Raw genomic sequence first — 27,125 nt, forward strand, 5'->3', positions numbered from 1 at the left:
ATGATCAAGTGGGGTTTATCCCAGGAATGCAAGAATTCTTCAGTATACCTACATCAATCAATGTGACACACCATATTAACAAATTAAAGAATAAAAACCATATGATCATCTCAATAGAGGCAGAAAAAGCTTTCGACAGAATTCAACACCCATATATGATAAAAACCCTCCAGAAAGTAGACATAGAGGGAACTTATCTCAACATAATGAAGGCCATATATGACAAACCCACAGGCAGCATCGTCCTCAATGGTGAAAGGCTGAAAGCATTTCATCTAAGATCAGGGACAAGACAAGGGTGCCCACTCTCACCACTCTTATTCAACATAGTTTTGGAAGTATTAGCCACAGCAATCAGAGAAGAAAAAGAAATAAAAGGAATCCAAATAGGAAAATAAGAAGTAAAGCTGTCCCTGTTTGCAGATGACATGATACTATACGTAGAGAATGCTACCAGAAAACTACTAGAGCTAATCAATGAATTTGGTAAAGTAGCAGGATACAAAATTAATGCACAGAAATCTCTTGCATTCCTATATACTAATGATGAAAAATTTGAAAGAGAAATTAAGGAAACACTCCCATTTACCATTGCAACAAAAAGAATAAAATACCCAGGAATAAACCTACCTAAGGAGACAAAAGACCTGTATGTAGAAAACTATAAGACACTGATGAAAAAATTAAAGATGATAGAAACAGATGGAGATGTATACCATGTTCTTAGATTGGAAGAATCAACATTGTGAAAATGACTGTACTACCCAAAGCAATCTACAGATTCAGTGAAATCCCTTTCAAATTACCAATGGCATTTTTCACAGAACTAAAACAAAAAATTTTACAATTTGTATGGAAACACAAAAGACCCCGAATAGCCAAAGCAATCCTTAGAAAGAAAAACGGAGCTGGAGGTATCAGGCTCCCTGACTTCAGACTATACTACAAAGCTAGAGTAATCAAGACAGTATGATACTGGCACAAAAACAGAAATACAGGTCAATGGAACAGGATAGAAAACCCAGAGGCAAACCCACGCACGTATTGTCACCTTTTTTTGATAAAGGAGGCAAGAATATACAATGGAGAAAAGATAGCTTCTTCAGTAAGTGGTCCTGGGAAAACTGGACAGCTACATGTAAAAGAATGAAATTAGAACACTCCCTAACACCATACACAAAAATAAACTCAAAATACGGGCTTCCCTGGTGGCGCAGTGGTTGAGAGTCCGCCTGCCGATGCAGGGGACACGGGTTCGTGCCCCGGTCTGGGAAGATCCCACATGCCGCAGAGCAGCTGGGCCCGTGAGCCATGGCCGCTGAGCCTGCGCGTCCGGAGCCTGTGCTCCGCAACGGGAGAGGCCACAACACTGAGAGGCCTGCGTACAGGAAAAATAAATAAATAAATAAACTCAAAATGGATTAAAGACCTGAATGTAAGGCCAGACACTATAAAACTCTTAGGGGAAAACATAGGCAGAACACTATGACATAAATCACAGCAAGATCCTTTTTGACCCACCTCCTAGAGAAATGGAAATAAAAACAAAAATAAACAAATGGGACCTAGTGAAACTTAAAAGATTTTGCACAGCAAAGGATACCATAAACGAGACCAAAAGACAACCCTCAGAGTGGGAGAAAATATTTGCAAATGAAGCAACTGACAATGGATTAATCTCCAGAATTTACAAGCAGCTCATGCAGCTTAATATCAAAAAACAAACAACCCAATCCAAAAATGGGCAGAAGACCTAAATAGACATTTCTCCAAAGAAGATACACAGCTTGCCAACAAACACATGAAAGAATGCTCAACATCACTAATCATTAGAGAAATGCAAATCAAAACTACACTGAGGTATCACCTCACACCAGTCAGAATGGCCATCATCAAAAAATCTACAAAGAATAAATGCTGGAGAGGGTGTGGAAAAAAGGGAACCCTCTTGCACTGTTGTTGGGAATGTAAATTGATACAGCCACTATGGAGAACAGTATGGAGGTTCCTTAAAAAGCTAAAAATTTAACTACCATACGACCCCAGCAATCCCACTACTGGGCATATACCCTGAGAATACCATAATTCAAAAAGAGTCATGTACCACAATGTTCATTGCAGCACTATTTACAATATCCAGGACATGGAAGCAACCATGTGTCCATCAACAGCTGAATGGATAAAGGTGATGTGCCACATATATACAATGGAATATTACTCAGCCATAAAAAGTAACAAAATTGAGTTATTTTTAGTGAGGTGGATGGACCTAGTGTCTGTCATACAGGCTGAAGTAAGTCAGAAAGAGAAAAACAAATACCGTATGCTAACACATATATATGGAATCTTTTTTAAAAAATGGTTATGAAGAACCTAGGGGCAGAACAGGAATAAAGACGCAGACGTAGACAATGGACTTGAGGACACGGGGAGAAGGGTAAGCTGGGACGAAGTGAGAGAGTGGCATGGACTTATATACACTACCAAATGTAAAGTAAATAGCTAGTGGGAAGCAGCCACATAGCACAGGGAGATCATCTCAGTGCTTGGTGACCACCTAGAGGGGTGGGATAGGGAGGGTGGAAGGAAGATGCAAGAGGGAAGTCGTATGGGGATATACGTTTATGTATAGCTGATTCACTTTGTTAGAGAGCAGAAACTAATACACCATTGTAAAGCAATTATACTCCAATAAAGATGTTTAATAAATAAATAAATAAGGTAAACACCACTATATAAATGCCACAGTCAGTTTCCATCAATGGCTGCTGAAATCTGTGGGCACAAGTTTTCAGAGAAACAGGATATTAGCAGTGTCTTAAAGTATCTCCCCCATGATATTTATCAGTTATTAAGGGGTAATAATAAATGTATGGTGGCAACCCAGCAGATACCACTTTAACCAAGTGTGTTCAAAAATTAACACAAGTTGTAAGACATATCAGCATCACATACTCCTTGTAAGACTGAAAAGGACACAACATCACTTCTGTGGTATACCCATTAAAAGTGTGTAACTTTAATGATGAGGAAATACCAGACAGTTCCACATTGAGAGACGTTCTACAGAATAACTAACCAGAACTCATAAAGTGTCAGAATCATGAAATAAAAGGAAAGACTGAAGAACTGCCACAGATTGGGAGAGACCAATGAGACACAAGAACTAATGCAGTTAGGATCCTGGAACAGAAAAAACGTATTAGGGGAAAAGCTGGAAATTTTTGAATAAGGTCTGAAGTTTAGTATTACATCAGTGTTCATTTGATCATTGTACTATGGTGTGTAAGTTGTTACCATTATGGGAAGCTGGGAGAAAGACGTAGGAAATCTCTCTCTAAAATTTTTGCAATTTTCTGTAAGTCTAAAATTATTTCCAAATAAAATTTAAAGAAATAGTAAGGTCCACTGGTTTTAGACTGTGTTTGTAGGTATGAATAGCTGACTGCTCTGAAGAAACAAAGGAAAGAGATATAACTGATGTCTGTCCATCCATGACTAGCCAATTAATAGATTATATCTATGTTAGCATTGCTGTTGCCTCTGGTTATTAAATTAACAGTAATTATCTCCATTAGGTTCTCTAGGCTCATTCAAAGTGCTTTTAAAACCTAATTAGAAAATAAAAACTGTATTTCAAGGATTTAATATTCTAATAGCTTCCATGAGAACAAAATATCAGATTTTAAAATAAATAAAATCCTAAATTGGAAAACAAATTTGTCAACACAGTTATTTTGATGAACATTAGCTGGTTCATACAACTTAACATAGATTTAAAGCTCTTTGGCTACAAGGCTATATTTTTTCCCCAAAATTTCCCATGTCTGTAGTTTGAGAAAGAATCGTTGTAGTGGGCTTGTGTCTATCATCCTTTCTGTGTAAATTTCACTTAGCAATCCCTACCAAGATCTGTGGGATGAATTTCCCGGACATGCATGTTAGAATTACAGTACGTACCTGTAAGACATTTGATTCATAAATCTCCAAATATAGCTAAATTAAAATTTTAACTTTTTATTGACATATATTGTGCAAAAACACACGTAAGTATGCTTGTGAAATATTTGAATTTAATAAAGTACTAGTTAAATTTTAAGTACGTTGTTCAATATTCTGAAACAGCGAGTTTGCTCAACTGGCAAGTATTCTACAAGAGGGAAAAAAATTCTGTAGGTGTCTTGGGGTTTTTTTTGGTATGTTTGTTAATTTAGTTTGGTTTTGTTCTTTTTCAGGATGTGGTAGATACACATCCTGGCCTCACGTTCCTGAAAGATGCTCCAGAATTCCACTCCCGCTACATCACCACGGTAGGCCGAGTCCCTTTTTGTCTTAATATAACTCTCTAAGTCTCATTTTTGTCATGATCTAGTATCCAGGCTTTCAGATCTGTATGCAAAATGGGCTATAATGATTATTTTAAGTGGAAGGAAGTAAAATTGAATTAATTATTTCTATCTATTTGCCTTCTTATATGTGTCCAGTGCTTAAGAGGTCTCTTGTATATAAAATTTAAGTGATATGCTCATTCTGTCTGGTATTATGAGGTATACCTTTTGCTGTATCATTAATATTGATGCCCAGTTGATCTTTAGCATTTGTAAATAATACTGAAAAGAATTTTCAACAGCCTTTTCCAAAAAAAGATGTATCTGTAGTGCCTCAAAGTTAGAACTGAAATTATAATGAAAAATAGATTGTGTGTAATCAGAAAACAAATCATGTAAGAATTTAAAATAACATGATCACAATCTCCTATTTTGTGGGGTGTTCTCATTCCATATTTCTCATGCACAGCCTCATTTGGTCAGTCACAGGCAGGGCATGCAGTATGAGTGAGAGCACACAGGCCTACAGCTCACACTGCAGCCACACCAGGCATTCTCTGCCCTAGCTTCCAGATTATCTTTGGAGGAACTCCACAGCTGAACCAACCTCAGGGCACACCTCACATTCACAGCCATACCCGGGGGAGACGATCCCTGCCTCTGGTAAATAGGACAGTCTCCTCTGAGGAAGGCCCTGTCATTCTTAGGGCACTTTTTGTTGGCTTCTGTTGAGTTACAGAATGCTACCATTCTTTTTCTACTGTAGGAACTTCATTATTTGCTTTTACATTGATTCTCTTCCGTCATAAAACTTTATAAGACTTTATTTGAACCATAAGGTGTCACTGTCATCCAAGACTATCTCAGAAGTTATTTTTGCCTGTTAACCACAACACTCTACTAAACTACCTCCACGACAATCACCCTGGCCCAGCCACTCATCCTTGTGTTTCACGTGGATTCCTTCTAATTGGTCTCCCTACTTACACCCTCATTGCCCTACGGTCTAGTCTCCACAAAGCAGAGTTATCCTTTGAAAATATGTCAGACCATGTCACTCCTCTGCTCAGACCCTCCAGTGTTTCCCCATCTCATCACTCTGCTTCAGCAACAACGGCCTGCCTCCTCTCTGCTCCTGGAACAGACCAAACCTGGTTCTGCCTCAGGTGCTTTGTTCTTACTCTTTCCTCTGCCTGGAATGCTCTTCCTAGAGATTTCCACATGACTCACTCCCTCACTTCATCCAGATGTGTGCTCCGATATTCCCTTCTTAGTGAGACCTTCCCTGATCACCCTCTGCCTTCTTCACCCTTCTTCTCCCTGTCCCCTCCCTCTACACTTCTATTCCTTGTTCTGCTTTATTTTCCTTCTTAGCGCCTATATCAATGATATGTAAATTTTTTGTTTATTGTCCATCTCCTTCTCTATAACATAAACTCCATGAGAGGAGGGACTTTGTCTATATTTAGATGTTGCTGTATCTCCAATACCTAGAATAGTGCCTGGCACATAATAGATACACAGTAAGTATTTATTGAGTGAATAAGTGAAGTTATTCATGCTTAAGAATTCTATACATAACCCTGGTTTCAATTCCAATAGGAATTATTGGGTTCTGATTGCTGACTGTTCTATAAACTCAGGACGTATTAATAGTATATTATAATCTCAAGAATTAGAAAAGATCTTAAAGATAATCTAGTCCAACCTTCTACCAATTCAGAAAATACTGTCTACAGAGGAACCTTTTATTGGAATTTGTGTTTAGAAAAGATATTGAAGAACAGAATTATAAAAGAGATAAATTTTCCTTCTATACACTTTCTAGTTTGGTATTTATTGAAGTATGATCACTGGACCTATGATGGTCTGTAGTCATCTAGCAAGTGATCCCCAGGAAGTTTTAGGAAGAATGAAAAGCCATGAAACCATTTTGTTCGCATATAATTCACATTTTCTGAGAAATGCTAGTATGTTAATCGTTGAACAAAAAGAACTACATAGGTCAATTAACAGGATCCAATTAATTATTGCTGCTGACATATTTGCGTGGCATTTGCATATTATTGTTTACATTTCTTAAATTTATGCTTTATTGTTAGTATTATGCTGCTTTATCCCCACTTCACAAAAATGAATCCAGTATAACTGATTCACTTCGTTGTACAGCAGAAACTAATACAACTTTGTAAATCAACTAGACTCCAATAAAAATATTTTAAAAAATGAATCCATTACTCAGTAGTAGTCATTAAAGTGTAAAATACTTGTGAAATATTGATAATGGGGCAACTCAAAACATCATAACGTAAGTAGTAAATAAGATCTAATTGAGAATACAGAATGTGAATCTGTATGTACTGAGATAAGCGTACCTACTGTTGCGATAATCTCATACTACCCTCCAAAACAGAAAGATGCAAATAAAAAGCATCACACTGAATACCTAGAAACAATTTTATTGGACTGGTTATATGTTCTACCCAGTGCCTTTTCTATTATGAAATTTGGTCAGATAATGACATGAAGTCATTGAAAGTTTTAGGTTATTTCAGAGTACAGTGAATTTTTCTATAAAAAATTACAAAATAAGCTTTCTAGTATGAAATTAATTAATTTTGTTGCTAATGGCATGGAAGTAACCAAATTAGCGAAGTGTCATTCTCTACCCTGCTCATGGCAAAGATAACAGTATTTCCAAGAAACTTACAAAGATCAGCCTCAGAATTAATGACAGATATCTCAAAAAAAGCAAAATTAATTTATCATATGACCCTATTGAATATATAATCTCAGTGGCATACAGTATAGACAATTAACATATTTTGTTTGCATGGTAGAGTTATTCAGTTATTTCACTTTACAGTTGGAAGAAACTGCTCACACAGTGTATGACTCAAGTATTAGCTTATGTGTGGCACATATACAATGAAGAAAAGTTGGGCAACTTTTATTTTCCATTTATCACGGAAAACCTATGCTACAGGAAAATACTTTTTATTTGTTTGTTTAGTTAATTATTTTGTCAGCTGTTTTAGAATGGAAAGGCAGAACACCAAATTTACATATAGCAAAAAAGGACATCACTACCTAAATAAGAGATTATACCGAGTCACTCCACATTCTCCTTTATTTCCAGAGAAGAGTTGGCAAGTGAGAAATAAGCCTCTTGCTATCGAATGAAAATGAGAATTGGAAATACCAGCAAATTGTAGCCCTTGAGTTTGCAGGTTTGCATACCATGCAAAGAAATTGCCAGTGAATAAGGCTCTGCTTATCCTTACTGGCATATGCTGACTTTTGAGGAAAGAGGTACTCATGTGAGGTTTTAAAATAAGTGATAATATTGAAAATACTTTTTTTGTGATATTGGTGCTGGCAGTAAAGATATTTCTGTGGCTTGCTCAGATGGTGTCTTAGTGGTGTATTCAGTGTCTTGATTGTCCTGAATCTGTCACTCCAGGCTGAAATGTCAGGATTTTCATTGTTGAGGACAAGGTAGTGATATTTCCTAAAATGGCTAAACTGGTGGAAACTGCTCATCACTAATAGCTTAACTCTTTCCCCTTGAGAACGTTTCCTCTTGACAGAGAAAGAAATCATTTTTATTAGATAGTTTTGTTTAAGTCCAAGTTCTGCAGGAGACCATGAAGAAATACTTTTCAGAGCCATAGTAACTAGAGTGGATCAGGAACCCATTCACACAAACACACACACACACACACACACACACACACACGCACACACACCGCCTAATAGAAGAGCCAGGCTTCCAGCATTGAGTTGTTCATCTGCATTAAAGTCATCTACAAAGAGCAATCTCTCTGTAATTTGTGTCTGCATTTGATCTGCTTATCAAAAACTCTGACAGAACCACCAAACACATACTTCTATTCCTGGTGACCTCTAATTGTGAATTAGAGGTTTCCACTTCAATAGATATAAAGAAAAAGAAAGGAAACTGACTTAACGATTCAAATTGTCAAGTTGACTAGAGATCCCTTGGTGAAAAATTATCAAATTTCATTTCTCTCACTGATAGTAAACAGTTATTCTTACTATTATTAATTTTTACATTTTGTTTGATATTTTTAATTTTTTGATTAATTTCTTTTTAAAAACCTAAAACTGGTAGACCAAAAAAGTTAGGGGAAAAAAAACAACTAATTAATGTAGAACCAGCAGTTACATGCTCTCACCACTAGATGGTGGCCCTACCTCGATAAGCTAAAATGCTGAATCAGTTGTGTGGAAACCAATAAATGTGCTGATGTAAGGGGCCACTGAATAAGGAGATTTAGGCTATGGAAAAATGGAATACAGGTACTTTTTATTACAGTATGAGACAAGTAGGTTAGCAGAGGCTAAAAATAGGAAATTACTTAACATTCAAAATGCTTATGAATTTTAAAAATTCTTTCAAAAGAACAAAAGATGAAGAATAAAAAAGCAAATACAGATTAAAGTTTTATAATTTTAAGTGTTATATAGTACCTCCATAAGTAATATAAAATATTTGAGGGGTATATAAATACAAAATTTAGATAGACAGGAAACTTAGACTTTAAGATAAATTTACATTCAAAATCAAGAAATAAGGACAAAAATCTAATAATGTGCAACAAACAAAAGTTTGGTGTAATAATATGTACTGAAATTGACTTTAACTTGAGAGAGAAGACATGGAACTATGATAAAAGATATTCTTAATTTTTATTTTCATGTATATAATTTCTGGCCTAAAATCCTCCATCTTTTTATAGGAACTTTTGTGAAGCTAGTGCTAAAAATACAGTGTTGAGTAAAACACATTCTCTGCCCTGAAGCACCTCACTCAGAGTCTGAGTGACTGGGGCCAGTAGAGAAGTTGTAGACACCAGGTAGTCCCAGCTCCCACCTAACACGGGAATCCTGTGAGCTTCTGCCTAAATAATTGTGGTGAGAAGAAACCTCACTACTTGATACAACCCATTGCTTCATAAGGCTAATGTTAGGAAACTCTTGTTTACACTGAAGCATTTCTAACCAGTCAGGGCATTTCTATCCAGTAATTCTAGTAGTTCCAGTTCTATTTCTACCCTCTGATGCAGTACAAAACAAATCAACTTCTTCTTCCACCTTATAACCATTCAGATCATGGTCACATCTATACTGTAGTCTTATTTTTTCCTCAAGAGTAAACACAACTACATTAGTAGTATCTTTCACAATAATTTTGTATACAGTTCCCTGTTTTATATTTTCTGTACATCTTATATGCCATCTATCTATAAATCATAGACAACAGTACTGATTTTATGTAAAATATTTATTAGAGAACTTTCCTAGGTTAGTATCCATCTGCTGTTCAAAACTCTGGATAGAGTTATTCAATTAGCTATGAATCCAACCCATATGTCTCTATCACAAATATAACATGAAAGTCTTTGTTACACAGCTTTCCAATCTCATTAATTTATCAAGCAATTTTCCAAAGAAGATATACAGATGGCCAACAGGTACATGAAAAGATGTTCAACATTACTAATCAGGGAAATTCAAATCAAAATTAAAGTGAGATATCACCTCACACTTCTTAGAATGGCTATCATCAAAAAGACAAGAAATAACAAGGATGTGGAAAAAAGGGAACTCATGTGCATTCTTGGTGGGAATGTAAATTGGTGCAGCCAATGGAGGTTCCTCAAAAAAATTAAAATAGAATTACTGTATGATCCAGCAATTCCGCTTCTGAGTATTTATCCAAAGGAAATGGAAACAGTAACTTGAAAAGATACATGCACCCCTGTGTTACTGTGTCATTATTTACAATAGCCAATAAATGGAAACAACCTAAGTGTTCATCCACAGATGAATAGATAAAGAAGATGTGGAATACAATGGAATATTGCTCAGCCATAAAAAAAGAGTGAAATCCTGCCATTTGCAACACCATGGATGGACCTTGAGGGCATTATGCTAAGTGAAATAAGTCAGAGAAAGACAAATACTGTATGATATAAATCTTAAAAAAAAAAAAAAAAGAACGCTCACAAACACAGAGAACAGATTGGGAGCTGCCAGAGGCAGGGGGTGGGGAGAAGGCAAAATGGGTGACGGGAATCAAAAGGTATAAACTTCCAGTTGTAAAATAAATTAGTTGGGCTTCCCTGGTGGCGCAGTGGTTGAGAGTCTGCCTGCCGATGCAGGGGACACGGGTTCGTGCCCCAGTCTGGGAAGATCCCACATGCCGCGGAGTGGCTGGGCCTGTGAGCCATGGCCGCTGAGCCTGCGCGTCCGGAGCCTGTGCTCCGCAACGGGAGAGGCCACAGCGGTGAGAGGCCTGCGTACCACAAAAAAAAAAAAAAAAGAAAGAAACAATAAATAAATAAATTAGTCACGGGGATGTAATTCACAGCATGGTGACTATAGTTCATAATACTGTACTGAATATTTGAAAGTTACTAATAAAGTAAATCTTAAAAGTTCTCATCACAAGAAGGAAAAATTCTGTAACCATGGAAGTGGATGTTCACTAAATTTTTTGTGGCGATTATTTCACAATATATACAAATATCAAATCATTATATTGTACACCTAAAACTAATATAATGTATGTTAATTATATCTCAGTTTTTTAAATTATCATGCAGTTATTGACCACCTGATGATATAGGCAGAGCAACATATCAGGCACTGGGATGCAAGTGAAAAGAGATCAGATTCCTTAGAATTTGGAGTTGATGACAATCAGGTGTACCTGTGTTTAGAATAGAACCACAGGATGACCGAAGGAGACTCAGGTGACATCAGGAGCACAGAAGACAGCTCAACGCAAGTGCCTGTGCTGGGGCTTCCTATGGAGTTGGTAACTGAGCTAGATGCTGAAGGGTCAGGATGAATTTAGCACTGGTAGCGAGATGGGGTGAGGCGTGCCGGGCAGCACAAGTCTGGACCTTCATCCTGAGGCTACTTTTTTCCTGTTATTTTTGGGAATCACTCTCTTTGATAAGGAATCCAGAAACAGAATAGTGGTTTGGTTCCTCATTAGGCCTACTCTTAGGATAGATGTCCAAATGTCTTCTCTTTTTTGTTCTTCTTGCACTAAAATAGCCTAAAAAGGGGATCTAACCTCTTCTATGATAAAAACCACCAAGGATACAGGATTTCCATATCATTAGATAATCAAAACTAAAGCCAAAGTACCAAAAAAGCTGCTTAATTGCTCTTCTCACCCTTGCTTCCTTTCGAAGAAGAAAAGAAAAAAAGAAAAAAACCCTAATAGGTCAAGTGCAAATTAAATGGGTGGGAATAACCCGAGGTAAAATTGTTAAGAATGCACTGTGGCCTCCTACCTCCAGGCTTGCAGCCTGTCTTCCTTCTCCAGTCCTCCCCTACACAACAGCGCATACATCCTCAATTTCAGACACCTTTGCTACCCATCCTCCTTCTCTCCCATCTTGTCCAGGGTCTTCTCCAGAGTTTCACCTTTGTTAAACTTACTAAAACACTAGTTAGTAACAAAACTGTTCATGCCTAAATAAGGACTCGGGATATAAACTATCCCAGATGTATCTGAGTTTCCAGAGAGAGTTCAGAAGTCTTCAAAACTCCAATGGATAAGGCTATAATAACCAGAATATGCCCTCTTGAATCATACCATGTTGGCAGCCATTCTTCTGACCCAGTAATTGTTAAGCCACCCCAGTGCAGATTTCCCACCTCATAAGCCTTCCAGAAACATCTAGCCTAATAAGCACTACTTGAATCCCTATATGAGAGGTAAAAATGAAAGTGACATGTAGGCACCTGGGAAATGCAGACTTGTGAGCAAATAATTTTTTTATTCTTAGAATTATAAGGGCAGACGCAAACTATATAGATGTAGACTTTTTTAATATAGTATTAATTTTTACTAGAAATTACACTTGATATAATCAAAAGGCCAAAACTTAGCTTGGTTCAAAGAATGTTCATAAGATGGCCTTTGATAAAGTAATAGATATCTTTAATGTTTTTATTTGGTTTTGTTTTCCTTTTCGTACCAGGTTATTCAGAGAATATTCTACACAGTCAACAGATCTTGGAGTGGAAAAATTACTGCAACAGAGATAAGAAAAAGCAACTTTTTGCAAGTATGCCTCTCATTGAAATTCATATATAAGGAGCAATTTAAATAATAATCTTACTTCATTTAACAAATATTTGAGTGCTTATTATGTGTAAAGCCCTGTCACTACTTTCAGTCATTAAGCAGTTATCAGATACCTGGAATGTGTTGGGGGAACAAAGATGAATAACAAGAAATTTTCACATCAGGGCATGCACTGTGGAGCAAAAGAGAAAAGGGCACAGAGAGCCACACCCGACTTGAAAAATTCCACAGAAATGTATCATAAACATGCAGTGAAGGCTTCACAGTAGGACTGGCATGTGATCTTGACCTTAGAGATATCAGGAGTTTACCAAGATAAAGAAATCAGAAGAAAAGGGGATTCCAGATAGAGGAAGCAGCATAAACAAAGGCCCAGAAGCATGCAAGTGTTCCGTTCAGGAACTGCAGAACAGTCTTAAGTGGCCACAGGCTCCAAGGAGAGTGACCAGTGATGAGGCCTGTAGGATGAGACAGGGCCAGGTTGGGAAGGGCCTTGCAAAAGAAATGGAGGAATTTCAACTTGTTCCTTTTAGCAGTGACTCTTTATCCATCTCCTGCTAGAGAAAAATACTAAAAATTCCTTTTAAGAAAGAATGCATTTCATTCAATTATTTTATTTATTTTACCAAATGAAAAAGTACTGACCACTAGTGGGAGCCTTTAACCGAGGCAATCTTCATGCCTGATTGTTCAAGCTCTTCTGTTAACCTAAAGAAAGTACAATTGGTCACACTTGAAAGGAAATGAAATATTTTAAGTAAATCATACTAAATGAAGCTTAAGCAAATAATACAACCTTATTTACACTCTGTTTTTCCCATCTTCATCTGGGACAGACAAAGTAATGAAGATTTGGCAAAATTAGCAATCCATAATAAATATGCAAACACTTTTTATTCTAATAAATGAAAAGTCATCATCACGGTCATTATTAATATTTACTGAACACCTGGTATCTGCCTGGGCTCTCAAGAGGTAATGTGGTATGGGTTGAGATGGCAAGAATTCCATTAAAAAGGCCTTACACCTTAAGAATGATAGGGGCTTCCCTGGTGGTGCAGTGGTTAAGAATCTGCCTGCCACTGCAGGGGACACGGGTTCGAGCCCTGGTCCGGGAGAATCCCACATGCCACAGAGCAACTAAGCACGTGCGCCACAACTACTGAGCCTGCTCTCTAGAGCCCCGTGAGCCACAACTACTGAAGCCCGCGCGCCTAGAGCCTGTGCTCCGCAGCAAGAGAAGCCCACACACTGCAACAAAGAGTAGCCCCCACTACCCACAACTAGAGAAAGCCCACGTGCAGCAACAAAGACCCAATGCAGCCAAAAATAAATTAATTTTTAAAAAATGATAATAATCCCTCACATTCCTGAAGCACATTAGAGTTTGTATTTCTAGATCATTATTATAATCCATATTTTTTTACTGATGATAAAATTCATATGGTTGAATGACTTGGATAAGATCACACAGCAAAATAAGTGGCTGTCCTGGAAATAGAACTCAAGTGTTCCGCTTCCCTCTGTTTTCTTCTCTACCCCTCTCCTTAGTCTTCCTCTTAGTACATGAAGGTATGCTCATAAAATATTCAAATAACATAAACATATATAGAATAATAAGCAGAAGTCACTATCTCTTCACCCCGCCATTTCACTCCCTTTACCGGAGGGAACCCATAGTATCTGTGGTTTTATTCCTCTGTGTGTGTGTGTGTGTGTGTGGTGTGTGTGTGTGTGGAGTATATATTGTATGTGTGGAGTATATAGTTTTGTTCTGTGTGGCTGCTTTTTAAAATTATTTTTAGTATGTGAGACCATACTTATTGTTCTGTTAACTTTTTTTAACAGTATGTCTTGATGTTTTTTCATTTCCATTCATATAAATCTATCTCATTCTTTTAACACGTAATCTGTGGCATGGCTGTACTGTAATTACATACTTCTCTACTGAAGATGTTCAAGTCGCTTTCATTATCTCCCTATTACAGTAATGCAGTGAACATCCTTATACTTTCCTCTTGTGTGTATATGAGTAAGAATTTCTCTAAAATAGAGTACTGGAGGGAAAATCCTGGATCAGATGGCATGTGCATTTTTAATTTGATAGATCCTGCCAAGTTACCCTACTAAACGCCTGCACTAGTTCATACTTAAATTTACATACTCACCAACAGCAGAAGTTATTCATTTTTTTCATTTTATGACAGTCCAGTAGATGAAAATGAGAGCTCCCTGCTTCTCAAGATATTTGTTTTATTGTACATGTTCTGCTTTATACACATTAAAGAGCATTTTATAAAAAAAAACATTACAAGCAAGTTTGGAAAACAGAAGAAAAAGCATATTTTACCACCCTAATAAAACTAATATTCTTGTGTGTGTTCGTCTAGTCTCATTCATATGCATATTTGGATTTTAGAATTTAATATAGTTCTTAATGCGTACAATCTTATATCCTGTATTTTGCACTTACCATGTCATGATTTTCCTTTGTTTCTATATAGACTTTATAATTTTTACTGGCTGCAAAATCTTTCATTGAGTGGCTTTTACCATAATTTGGAATTCAAGGTGAAAAACATTATAAGAAAGATGACTATTTCATAATACAAGTGTATTACTTTGATAAAAATTATTTTCTAAAATGTAAATACTGGAAATCCAAAATTCCATTTTATTTTCTTTTTAAGATTTAGCTAGTACGTGTTTTAACCTTCCTTTTAAATTTTACTTCAGACTTCTCTCTTATGGACAGCATATACCTAGATCTGCTTTTTGGGTTTGGGTTTTATTCTCAATCTGAAAATCTTTTAATAGGGAGATTTAACTCATTTACCTTTGTTGTGACTGTTGATATATCTGGTCTTATTTCTGTCATCTCAATTTGTTTTTTCTATTTCCTAAGTTTCCTTATGGTTTATCTTTTTTCTGACTCTTTCTAAAAACATCTTCATTTATCTGCCTACTTATATGATAATTTGGCTTATTACAAGAATTCTGGGCTCAAAAATCAGTTTCTGGTGTTTTCCCTAGGGGCACACAGTGATTCAGGGGAGACCCAGGCTTATTTCCAGCTCAGGGCCCTGCAGCTCTACCCTACATGCCTTCTATGCCAGGCTACCCCACACTATCACAATGGTATAAATAAGTCACCTTTATGGTAAACTTGCTGCCATTACAAAACCGAACCCTGCATGTGGATGCCCACTCTTCATAATAGAAGAGATAGAAGATCAGTCCTCATAACTTGGAAAAGTTAAAAGCAATGTGAGTTTATGGCCATGTAAATAAAAGTCTGTTGTCTGATCGTTCTGTGCTTGCTAGTCTGGGGACCTCTGATAGGCTGCGGTCCCCTTGGTGATAGCTCTTCCCTTTCCCTGCTTTTAAATCCTCCGTAGCATCTAAGTCTTTGCTAAGATTACAGAGCACGTAAATGCTTATAGGTTGATCAGTTGATTAAAAGGTAGGATGAGGTTGCCTACTAAATTTCCTGGTTTGGTACCAAAACCAAAATTTTTAATTCAGTTTAGAGTAAAAATTAACTAGAATCTATATAATGGCCAAAGCTGGGTCTTCATATTTTTAAAATAAATTAATCCTTCTATTCATACCATTTCAGACTCTAGCGCTTTTGGAAGAAGAGGAAGATATAAACCAAATCACAGATTATTTCTCCTATGAACACTTCTATGTTATTTATTGTAAATTCTGGGAACTAGACAGTGATCATGACCTCTACGTCAGCCAGGCCGATCTGTCTCGATACAATGACCAGGGTGAGTGTTTCTATGGATGTTGACTTTACTGTTTTGAAGAAGGCAAGAGTTAAATTGTGCTCACTCATTATGGGGAATTCCCATTTCTTAAATTCTGTATCTAATCAAGTCCTCTTGAAAGGGCCAAGAATTTTTAAGTAGAAATGAGTGAAGGTACTAATTTTTTATTTAGAAACCAGGTTTAGGAGAAGGGGTTTGGAGGTAAGTAAGAAATTAGAATCTTAGTTTTGATGAATGGGTGCATCTTTATAGTGATGCTTATTTTCTGATGATGAACTGAATAAGAACCACATCTATGTAAAGTTTATTTGAAAGAGAATGTATATACACCTTTATAAATTCTCATTTTACAGTATTTATAAACAACCAAGGATGAAAATGATGTTTCTAACTTGCCAGTGTTTTCAAGGATTCATAAAACCTTTTCTGGAATTTAGTTCTAGAAAGGTATTTTCTCTGCAGGTGAATTTTGTGTGCTTTCTTTTGTCAGAAAACAAAAAATTACATATTACATGCTATTACCCTTCTTACTTCATTTTGATCAGTAGTAAACTTAGAACCTGTTTCCTGCTGATTTAATATTCTTAACCAAGCACCAAGATACATTGATTCATTCTTCTCTCATAAGATTGTCCCTGTTCTGTTCTTAAATGTCTTCTCATACTGTGGATTTTTTTAATAAGCCCTTAGCCTTTTAGATGTAGCAAAGTACAAATCTTAAATAAATACTTTGAATTTTGCCTCTGATATTTGGTATATCTGTGACTAGTAGTATACATCTTAAGAAAAGTTTCATTCTATATGTCAGTTTTCATAGAACTTTCCATTTTAAGAAACAGAGTTCTAGCTCACAAAACTCAGGTGCCAACCAGGCATCAAGAGGAAATACTAAATTGTACTTATTTGATAAACAAGCATTTTAGTATTGTATCCTTCCTTCTTCAAGTACAGATGTACCTCGTTTTATTACACTTTGCTTTATTGCACTTTGCAGATAGAACATTTTTTACAAATTGAATGTTTGGGGCAGCCTTGCATTGAGCAAGTCTATCGGTGCCATTTTTCCAGCAGTATTTGTTCACTTCATGTCTCTGTGTCACATTTTGGTAATTCTCACAATATTTCAAAACGTTTTCATTATTGTTATATTTTTTATGGTGATGTGTGGTCAGTGATCTTTGATGTTACTATTGTAATAGTTTTGGGGGGACCATGAACCACACCTGTATGACAGCAAGCTTAATTGATAACTGTTGTTTGTGTTCTAAGTACTCTACCGACCAAGTGTTTCCCCATCTCCCTCCCTCTCCTCGGGCCTCCATATTCCTTGAGACAACAATATTTAAATTAGGCAAATTAATAGCCCTACAATGGCCTCTAAGTGTCCAAGTGAAAGGGAGAGTGGCACATCTCTCACTTTAAATCAAAAGCTAGAAAGCTTAGAGGGGAAGGCATGTTGAAAGCCAGGACAGGCTGAAAGCTAGGCCTCTTGTGCCAACAGTTAGCCAAGTAGTGAATGAATGTGAAGGAAAAGTTCTCAAAGGAAATTAAAAGTGCTATTCCAGTGAACACATGAATAAGAAAGTGAAACTGGGAATTCCCTGGCTGTCTAGTGGTTAGGACTTGGTGCTTTCACTGCCCAGGTTCAATCCCTGGTTGGGGAACTAAGATCCCACAAGCTGCATGATGTGGTTAAGAAAGAAAAAAAAAAGTGAAACAGCCTTGTTTGCTGACATGTAGAAAGTTTTAGTAGTCTGGATAGAAGACCACACCAGCTACAACATTCCCTTAAGCCAGAGCCTAATCCAGAGCAAGGCCCTAACTCTCTTCAATTCTGTGAAGGCTGAGAGAGATAAGGGAGCTCCAGGAGAAAAGTTTGAAACTAGCAAAGGTTGGTCATGAGGTTTAAGGAAAGAAGCCGTCTCTATAATATGAAAGTACAAAGTGAAGCAGCAAGTTATCCAGAAGATCTAGCTAAGATAATGAAGGTGGCTACACTAAACATCAGATTTTCAATGTAGATGAAACAGCTTTCTATTGGAAGAAAAAGCCATCTAGGCCTTTCATAGCTAGAGAGGAGAAGTCAGTGCCTGGCTTCAAAGCATCAAAGGACAGGCTGACTCTCTTGTTAGGGGCTAATGCAGTGCAGATGGTGACTTTAAGTTGAAGCCAGCGCTCATTTACCATTCCAAAAATCCTAGAGCCCTTAAGAATGATGCTAAATCTCTTCTGCCTGCGCTTTACAAATGGAACAACAAACCCTGGATGACAGCACATCTGATTACAACATGGTTTTCTAAATATTTTAAGCCCACTGTTGAGACCTAGTGCTCAGGAAAAAAAGATTCCTTTCAAAATATGACCCTGATTGACAGTGCATCTGGTCACCCAAGAGCTCTGATGGAGATGTACAATGAGATTAATGTTGTTTACATGCCTGCTGACACAACATCCATTCTGCAGCCCATGGATCAAAGAGTAGTTTCAACTTTCAAGTCTTACTCAAGAAATACGTTTCGTAAGACTATAGCTACCATAGGTAATGATTCCTTTGATGGATCTGGGCAAAGTCCATTGAAAACCTACTGTAAAGGATCACCATTCTAGATGCCGTTAAGAACATTCATGATTCATGGGAAGAGGTCAAAATATCAACATGAACAGGAGTTTGGAAGAAGCTGATTCCAATCCTCATGGATGTCTTTGAGGGGTTCAAGACTTCAGTGGAGGAAGTAACTGCAGATGTGGTGGAAATAGCAAGAGACCTAGAATTAGAAGAGGAGCCTGAAGATGTGACTGACTTGCTGCAATCTCATGATAAAACTTTAATGAATAAGGAGTTGCTTCTCATAGATGAGCAAAGAGAGTGGTTTCTTGGGATGAAATCTACTCCTGGTAAAGATGCTGTGAAGGTTGTTGAAATGACAACAAAGGATTTAGAATATTATATAAACTTAGTTGATAAAGCAGCAGCAAGGTTTGAGAGGATTGTCTCCAATTTTGAAAGAACTTCTGCTGTGGGTAAAATGCTATCAAACAGCACTGCATGTAACAGAGAAATCATTTGCGAAAAGAAGAGTCGATCTATGTGGCAGATTTCACTGTCGTCTTATTTTAAGAAATTGCAGGGCTTCCCTGGTGGCGCAGTGGTTGAGAGTCCGCCTGCCGTTGCAGGGGACATGGGTTCGTGCCCCGGTCCGGGAAGATCCCACATGCCGCGGAGCGGCTGGGTCTGTGAGCCATGGCCACTGAGCCTGCGCGTCCGGAGCCTGTGCTCCACAACGGGAGAGGCCACAACAGTGAGAGGCCCACGTACCAAAAAAAAAAAGAAATTGCCACAGTCACCCCAGCCTTCGGCAGCCAGCACCCTGATCAGTCAGCAGCCATCGACACTGAGGCAAGACCCTCCGCCAGCAAAGAGATTACAGTTTGCTGAAGGCTCAGATGATGGTTAGCATTTTTTAACAATAAAGTATTTTTAATTAAGTTATATGTATTGATTTTTTAAAACATAATGCCGTTGCACACTTAATAGACTATAGTATAGAATAAACATAACTCATATGCAGTGGGAAACCAAAAAATTCATGTGACTCACTTTATTGTGATAGTCACTTTATTGAGGTGGCCTGGAACTGAACCCACAATATCTCTGAGATATGCCTATAGTCACACTTTCCTGTTACAAAAATAGCATAAAGATGGAGATATTTATAGGGGTATCAGGCCAACCTTGTTAGCTATGCACCTTCTAATTACCAGTGGCCAGATCATCTGTATAACGTGAGCTAGTCTCCAGAGGTCATACAAAACCCTGTGGGCTCTAAAGCGCCTTCTCTGGCTGGCATAACCGTAGTTCTCATTAAGCCCTAAAATATTGTATATACATATAGAGTAACTCATTAGAGGCATGTTAAAGGAATGAAGTCCAGAAAAGCAGGCATCTAGGCCTGCATAATGCAGGGGCCACTGAAACTCTGTGTAATTGCCCACCCGCTAATCTGTCCTTAATGGGACAACATGATCTTAAGTTTTAGGAGCTTAAACCTTCTAACTCTAAAGAAAGACTTTCAAAAAAACCTTAGGTTCAGAATTAAATACCATTGCCTTTATAGCCCTCTTCTGTTCTATTTCCTCTTATTTTCAAATTATTAACCCCATAAACCAGTGCTCAACAAACTCTAGGGGGCCCTTATTCAACATTTGGTATGTGGCCAGGAATGGCAGTGCTGACACTCATATTCTCAACATTCTTAAACCAAATTAATTAACCTTTATGTTGACTGTACCTAACACTGTGCAGAAGAGTTAGAGCTGATAGCTGCTAACTCTAATGATAGCATCACTGGTTCTGAAGTTTTAGTGTGCATGCCATTGCCTGGGGCACTTGTTAAAAGAACAGATTCCTATCCTCACTACATCCCTAGGTCTGAGATCCACTGTTACCTCCTTTATTTTAACTAATGCTTTTGGTTACTTTGAACTCACAATGAGGTACACTGATATAGATTACCTAGGATCTATCATCAAAAGCAACATACTATCTTAAGATATTAATCGTCCCTCTGAATAAAACTTACTGATGGAATTTATTTAAAAATTGTATGTTTGGGGCTTCCCTGGTGGCGCAGTGGTTGAGGGTCTACCTGCCGATGCAGGGGACATGGGTTCGTGCCCCGGTCCAGGGGGATCCTGCATGCCGCAGAGCGGCTGGGCCCATGAGCCATGGCCGCTGAGCCTGCGCGCCCGTGCTCCACAACGGGAGAGGCCACGGCGGTGAGAGGCCCGCGTACCACACACACACACACACACACACACATACAAAATTGTATGTTATATCATGTTATATCCTGGATTTTTATAGGATGAGAATATAAGAAAAGTATTTGTGGTATGTTTTAGTAGCTTTAATAAAATTCTACCTGAAAAACAGTTCTCCATTGTGTTACTCAAATTTCCCAACAATCAGTTCCCCCCCTTGAATTTAATGCTAGGATAAAATCTGTCTTGTTTTAGGGGAAAAGTTGTCTTGTCTCATTAGATAACAAGATCAATACAAATTTTGTACATTTTTGTCTTAGTTGTCAGGATATTCAGAACCAATTCGATGCTCAACTATATTAATATATCCCAGCTGTTAGGCACATCCATTTGCCTGTTCTTTTTTAAATGATTGATTGATTGATAGAGCAAGCCATCTCAAATTCCTGCTTTCAAAAAGTATCAGTTATACATAAGTAAAAATTTAACTACTCATATTCTCATCATGGAAGATTATTAAGTTTTAGCTTGTGACTACTTGAAAATAAATTTGCCAAAAATATTGCCTTTTGGAGCATGTTTTAACTAGCTTTGTACTTTTTATTTACATTTAGCTTCATCAAACAGGATTATTGAAAGGATATTCTCTGGGGCAGTAACAAGGTAAGAAAAAGCATCTGAGTTTTAAAATGAACTACAAGTAATACTTTAACAATGTCATTTTAGCAAGGCTTCCCGCATAATTTGTCAGTGCTGTAGGTCAGATAATACCCTATAAAACATGCAGTTGTGGCTTCATACAAGATGGCGGTAATTCTTTAATATATGGGCATTAGTCCTCTATCTAAATACAGGTAACAGTATTTAACCTGCTGATTATTTGTATTCAAATTAGAAACCAAATTTCTTTCTTCATATCTACAAATGCTTTCTGATTTCATCCTCTAGGCATTTGAAAATAAGATAGGCAACGGAAGGGGTTGCCCTTTGTGAGGTTTCCAGCATTCTATTTTTTTTAACTTAATTTCCAAAGAAATGTTACTTTATTTCTTAGTCTCTCGTAGTACTAAATTTATCTGAGTAATTGCTCAGGAAACTTTATAACCATGTGTTTTCTTCAGGGGAAAAACAGTACAGAAAGAGGGAAGAATGAGCTATGCAGATTTTGTTTGGTTTTTGATTTCTGAGGAAGACAAAAGGAACCCCACCAGGTATGACTTCTGAGTTTCCTTTGCCAAGATGTTAAACACATGAGCAAAGCTTGAAAAATTCATGATGTATACCTAGTGAGTGCCAGCTCAACTAGGGGTGCCAAGATGGGTTTGACTTAGTCTCTGCCCTCAGACTGAATGTACAGCCACAGTGTATCAAGAGAAGTGCTCTTGCCCCTGGAAACAAAGGTGAAGTGACATGTGAGCTGGCCCTGAAGGATATTAAGCATTTATATGGAATATGGGGATAGATACTGTGGATTTTAGTTGTTTCATGATCTTCCTTGTTCAGTAGTAAATTGGAGAGGAAAGAAGAGCAAACTGTGGATGACTAGTGTATGAGAACACACCCTCATTCTCCCGGTTAGAATCATCTCTCCCTTTCCTTGGCATACCTTGATTTGTCGCTGTGAGTTTATCCATCTGTTTCTTACACCTCTGTAACACTGTGTTACACAAGCTAGGAATAAAAAGAAGAGAGGGACATAGATTTTTGTGTCCCTCTCCTTTTTATTCCTAGCTTGTGTAACACAGTGTCCTGCACATAGCTTCTGCTCAGTACCAAGGGAGGGAGAGTCTGCAGTCCCTGATGCTGCTTGCTGGTATTACTGCCTCAGCTGTCTGCATGTTAGTTCAAAAAGTTATCTAAATGTTGGATATATGGTTTGGAAATCACTGAAATGGAAATAAAACTAATTTATTTCACGGGCAGCACGTTGTCCATTTCAAAGATAGTAATTTGTTGTTCATGTAGACAACTTAGAAAACATGGCTAAAGCAGAAGAAAATAAATTTTAATACTAATAATTCTAACACTCAGAAAAAGACACTTAAAAATTGGTATGTGTTGTACAGTCTTTTTCATATAAACTTTTACATTCTCTTTGGACATGTAGGTTAATTAATTCCATAGGATTAGATTTAATCCTTTGGAATGTTATCTCCTAATATCCTCTAGTAGTTTTAGCTAAATAGTTGCAACATCCACTATATTTTTCCTTAAAATAAATTCCCCAGGAAAGGAACTGCTAGGTTAAAGGGTGTAGACATTTTTAAGAGCATTTATAAAAACTATTAAATTGATTTTCAGAAAAACTATCATTTTATACCTTTATCAACAAAGTATTGAGCATATTTCCTATAACCCTTATTCACACTAGGTATCTTCCTCTTAAAAATATTTTCGAATTTGATAAGTAAAGAATTCAGTATTATCTTTTTTGCATTTCTTTGATTGCTAGTGAGGCTGAATTTTTTTTTTAAGACATACTGATTTTTTTTTTTTTTTTTGGCTGCTTTGGGTCTTCGTTGCTGCATGCAGGCTTTCTCTAGTTGTGGCGAGCGGGGGCTACTCTTTGTTGCACTGCACGGGCTTCTCATTGTGATAGCTTCTCTTGTTGTGGAGCATGGGCTCTAGGCGCGTGGGCTTTAGTAGCTGCAGCATGCAGGCTCAGTAGTTGCAGCGTTGCAGGCTTCAGTAGTTGCGGCGCACGGGCCCTAGAGTGCGTGGGCTTCAGTAGTTACAGCGCACTGGCTGAGTAGTTGTGGCACGTGGGCCCTAGAGCACGTGGGCTTCAGTAGTTGCAGCACGCAGGCTCTAGGGCATGCAGGCTTCAGTAGTTGTGGTGCACAGTCTCAGTAGTTGTGACACAGAGGCTTAGTTGCTCTAAGCAACATGGGATTTTCCCAGACCAGGGATTGAACCCATGTCCCCTGCATTAGCAGCAGGATTCTTAACAACTGTGCCACCAGGGAAGTCCCAAAGCTGAATTTTTTTCATACATTTTTGGCCATTTTTATTTCATCTTAAGTGACTTGCCTTTTCATGTTTTTTGCTCATTTCTGCTGGATTAATTTTTTAAGTTTATCATTTTATCACAAATATACATTAAGTATTAAAAATTTTAAAATATATACATTCAGAAACCTTAATATAAAATTCATTCACGGGCTTCCCTGGTGGCGCAGTGGTTGAGAATCTGCCTGCTAATGCAGGGGACACGGGTTCGAGCCCTGGTCTGGGAGGATCCCGCATGCCGCGTAGCGACTAGGCCCGTGAGCCACAACTACTGAGCCTGCGCGTCTGGAACCTGTGCTCCGCAAAAAGAGAGGCCGCGATAGTGAGAGGCCCGCGCACCGCGATGAAGAGTGGCCCCTGCTTGCCACAACTAGAGAAAGCCCTCACACAGAAACGAAGACCCAACACAGCAAAAATAAATTAATTAATTAATAAACTCCTACCCTCAACATCTAAAAAAAAAAAAATCATTCATAATTCTTTGACCCATAGTTAACATTTTGGTATATGTCCTCCTACCTCCTCCTCCTCCTCCCTCCTCATTCCCCTCCATCCCCTCCTTTCACTCCTCCTCCTCCTCTCTCTTTCTCTCTGCACCAAGTGAGAAATCATTGTATCATTTAGTATACAGTTTTGTTATACACTTCTTCACATAAGAGTATATTTCTATGCCAGTAAGTGTGCATGTTTATAATTTACCACTAATCCATTATTTTGAATGTTTAGATGGTTTTAATTACCTAAATTTCCGAAGGTCTGAAGGCTGTGCACTTTTCCATTTCTTGCCTTTTTGGTGTTCTATTAACCCTCTCAATTTCAGTCTTTTATCTTTCATGTTAACTTAATTATGAAAAAGCTTTCTTCAAATACTGCCCATCTTTTCCTCCTATTATCCCATAGGAACAAATGATATGAATTCTAATAAAGAAGCTGTATATAACAAACATGAATATATACTTGCTCACCTTTCTTCTATCAGCTTCTTTAAAAAACATAAATTATACACTATAATAATTAGGACAGTGTATTGTTGGGTTTGTAGTATATAGAGATGTGATATATATAATAACAGTAGCATAAAAAAGGGATGAGGGAATAGTTACATAGGAGTAACGTTTCAGTATCTCACAGGAATTAAGTATAAATCTGAAGTAATTCTAAGAAGTTAAAATGTATATGGTAAGCCCTAGAGCAACCAGCAGGAAATTAATTCAAAAATACATAGTAAAAAAAAAATCATTAAAAGAGTTAAAGTGTCCCACTTAGAAAATATTCACTTAAATGTAAAAGAAAGCAATAAAGGAAGAGTAGAGGAAAAACTCCAAGACACATAAAAAACAAAAAGTAAAATGGCAGACATAAATCCGACTATAACAATAATAACATTAAATGTGAATGGATTAATCGTCTCATCAAAACGCAGAGATTTTCAGACTGGCTCAAAAAAAAAAAAAACGTTTTCTGGATACAATTCTATGCTGTCTATATGAGACACAGATTGGATTTAAAGATACAAGGGGGGAAGAAAGGGAAAGGAAGGATCAAGATATGCCATGCAAACAACAATCATAAGAAACCTGGAGTGGTTATATAAATATCAGAGGACATAGACTTCAAAACAAAAATTGTTACTAGAGACAAGGACATTCTATTTCATAAAAGGGTCAATCCAACAGAAAGACATTACAATTATAAACATATATGCATGTAACAACACAGAACCCTAAAAATACATGAAACAAAAACTGACAGAATTGCAAGGAGAAGTAAATAATTCAACAATATTTGGAGACTTCAGTACCCAACTTTCAGTGATGGACAGTCAGGAAGAAGATCAACAAGGAAATAAAAGTCATGAACAACACTATAAACAAAACTAAATCAACTGGACCTAACACATATCTATAGAACTCCCCATCTAAGAACAGCCAAATATATCAATATATTCTTCTCAAGTGCACATGGAACATTCTCCAGGATAGAATATGTGGTAGGCCATATAATAGCCTCAAAAAATATAAAAAGTGAAATTACACAAATTATGTTCTCTGACCACAATGGAATAAAATTAACAGAAAGAAATTTGAGGATTCACAAATATGCAGAAACAACGCACTGCTTAAATAACCAATGGATCAAAGAAGCATACCTAAAGGAAATAAGGAAATAATTTGAAATGAATGAAAATGAAGGAACAACATACCAAAACTTTAAGATGAACAAAAAGGAAAACATAGTATACCAAGACTTATGGGATGAAGCTGTAAATCCATCTACTGAAAAAGAAGAAATGTCTTAAATCAATAACCTAACGTTCCACTTTTAGACACTGGGAAACGAGCAAATGAAGTATAGCAAACAGAAAAAAAAATAATAAAGATTAAAATTGATAAATGAGAGAATAGGAAAACAGTAGAGAAAGTCAATGGAGCCAAAAGTCAGTTCTTTTGAAAATATCAGTAATGTTGATAAGGCTTTAGCTATACTGATCAAGAAAAAAAAGAGAACATACAAATTATTAAGGTCAGAATTAAGAGGGAACATGACTACTGACCATAAAGGAATGAAAAGGATTATAGTATATATATATTATATATATAACAACTTTATGCTAACAAATTAGGTAACAGACAAAATGAACAAATTCCTAGAGAGAGCCAAACTACTGAACTGGTTCAAGAAGAAATTAAAAATCTGAATAAGAAAAACAGTCCCAGGCTGAGGTGGCTTCACTAAAGGATGCTACCAAACACTTTTAAAAAATAACAGTTTTTTACAAACTCTTTGAAAAAATAAAAGAGAAAGGAACACTTCCAAATTCATTTTATAAGGCCAGTATTACCCACATACCAAAACCAGACAAAGCATTACAAGAAAACTGTAAACCACTATCCTTTATGAATATAGATACAAAAATACTCAACAAAATTAGGAAACTTAATCTGGCAAAATATGAAAAAGATTATATACCCTAAGTGAGACTTATCCCCAAAATGCAAGATTAGTTTACCATCTAAAAACCAAGCAATGTAACACATCATATTAATGGAACAAAGGATAAAAACCACATGATCAGCCCAGTAGTCTCAGCAAAAGCATTTGAAAAAGTTCAACATT

General features: G+C 37.1%; 1 protein-coding gene across 2 annotated transcripts in view; it reads left to right on the forward strand.

The window, feature by feature from the left end:
• PPP2R3A (protein phosphatase 2 regulatory subunit B''alpha) overlaps positions 1-27,125 on the forward strand; it is a gene marked incomplete at its 5' end in the record, with an annotated part of 158,547 nt that overhangs the window by 70,167 nt on the left and 61,255 nt on the right. For both annotated transcript variants that reach the window (XM_079704145.1, XM_079704146.1), the window contains 5 exons: positions 4,236-4,310; positions 12,356-12,442; positions 16,082-16,238; positions 21,614-21,662; positions 22,121-22,210. In XM_079704145.1, the coding sequence (XP_079560271.1) occupies positions 4,236-4,310; positions 12,356-12,442; positions 16,082-16,238; positions 21,614-21,662; positions 22,121-22,210 (458 nt within the window). The remainder of the gene's footprint in view (positions 1-4,235; positions 4,311-12,355; positions 12,443-16,081; positions 16,239-21,613; positions 21,663-22,120; positions 22,211-27,125) is intronic.

The sequence above is a fragment of the Hyperoodon ampullatus genome (assembly GCF_949752795.1).
Source record: "Hyperoodon ampullatus genome assembly, chromosome: 5".
Classification (NCBI taxonomy): domain Eukaryota; kingdom Metazoa; phylum Chordata; class Mammalia; order Artiodactyla; family Ziphiidae; genus Hyperoodon; species Hyperoodon ampullatus.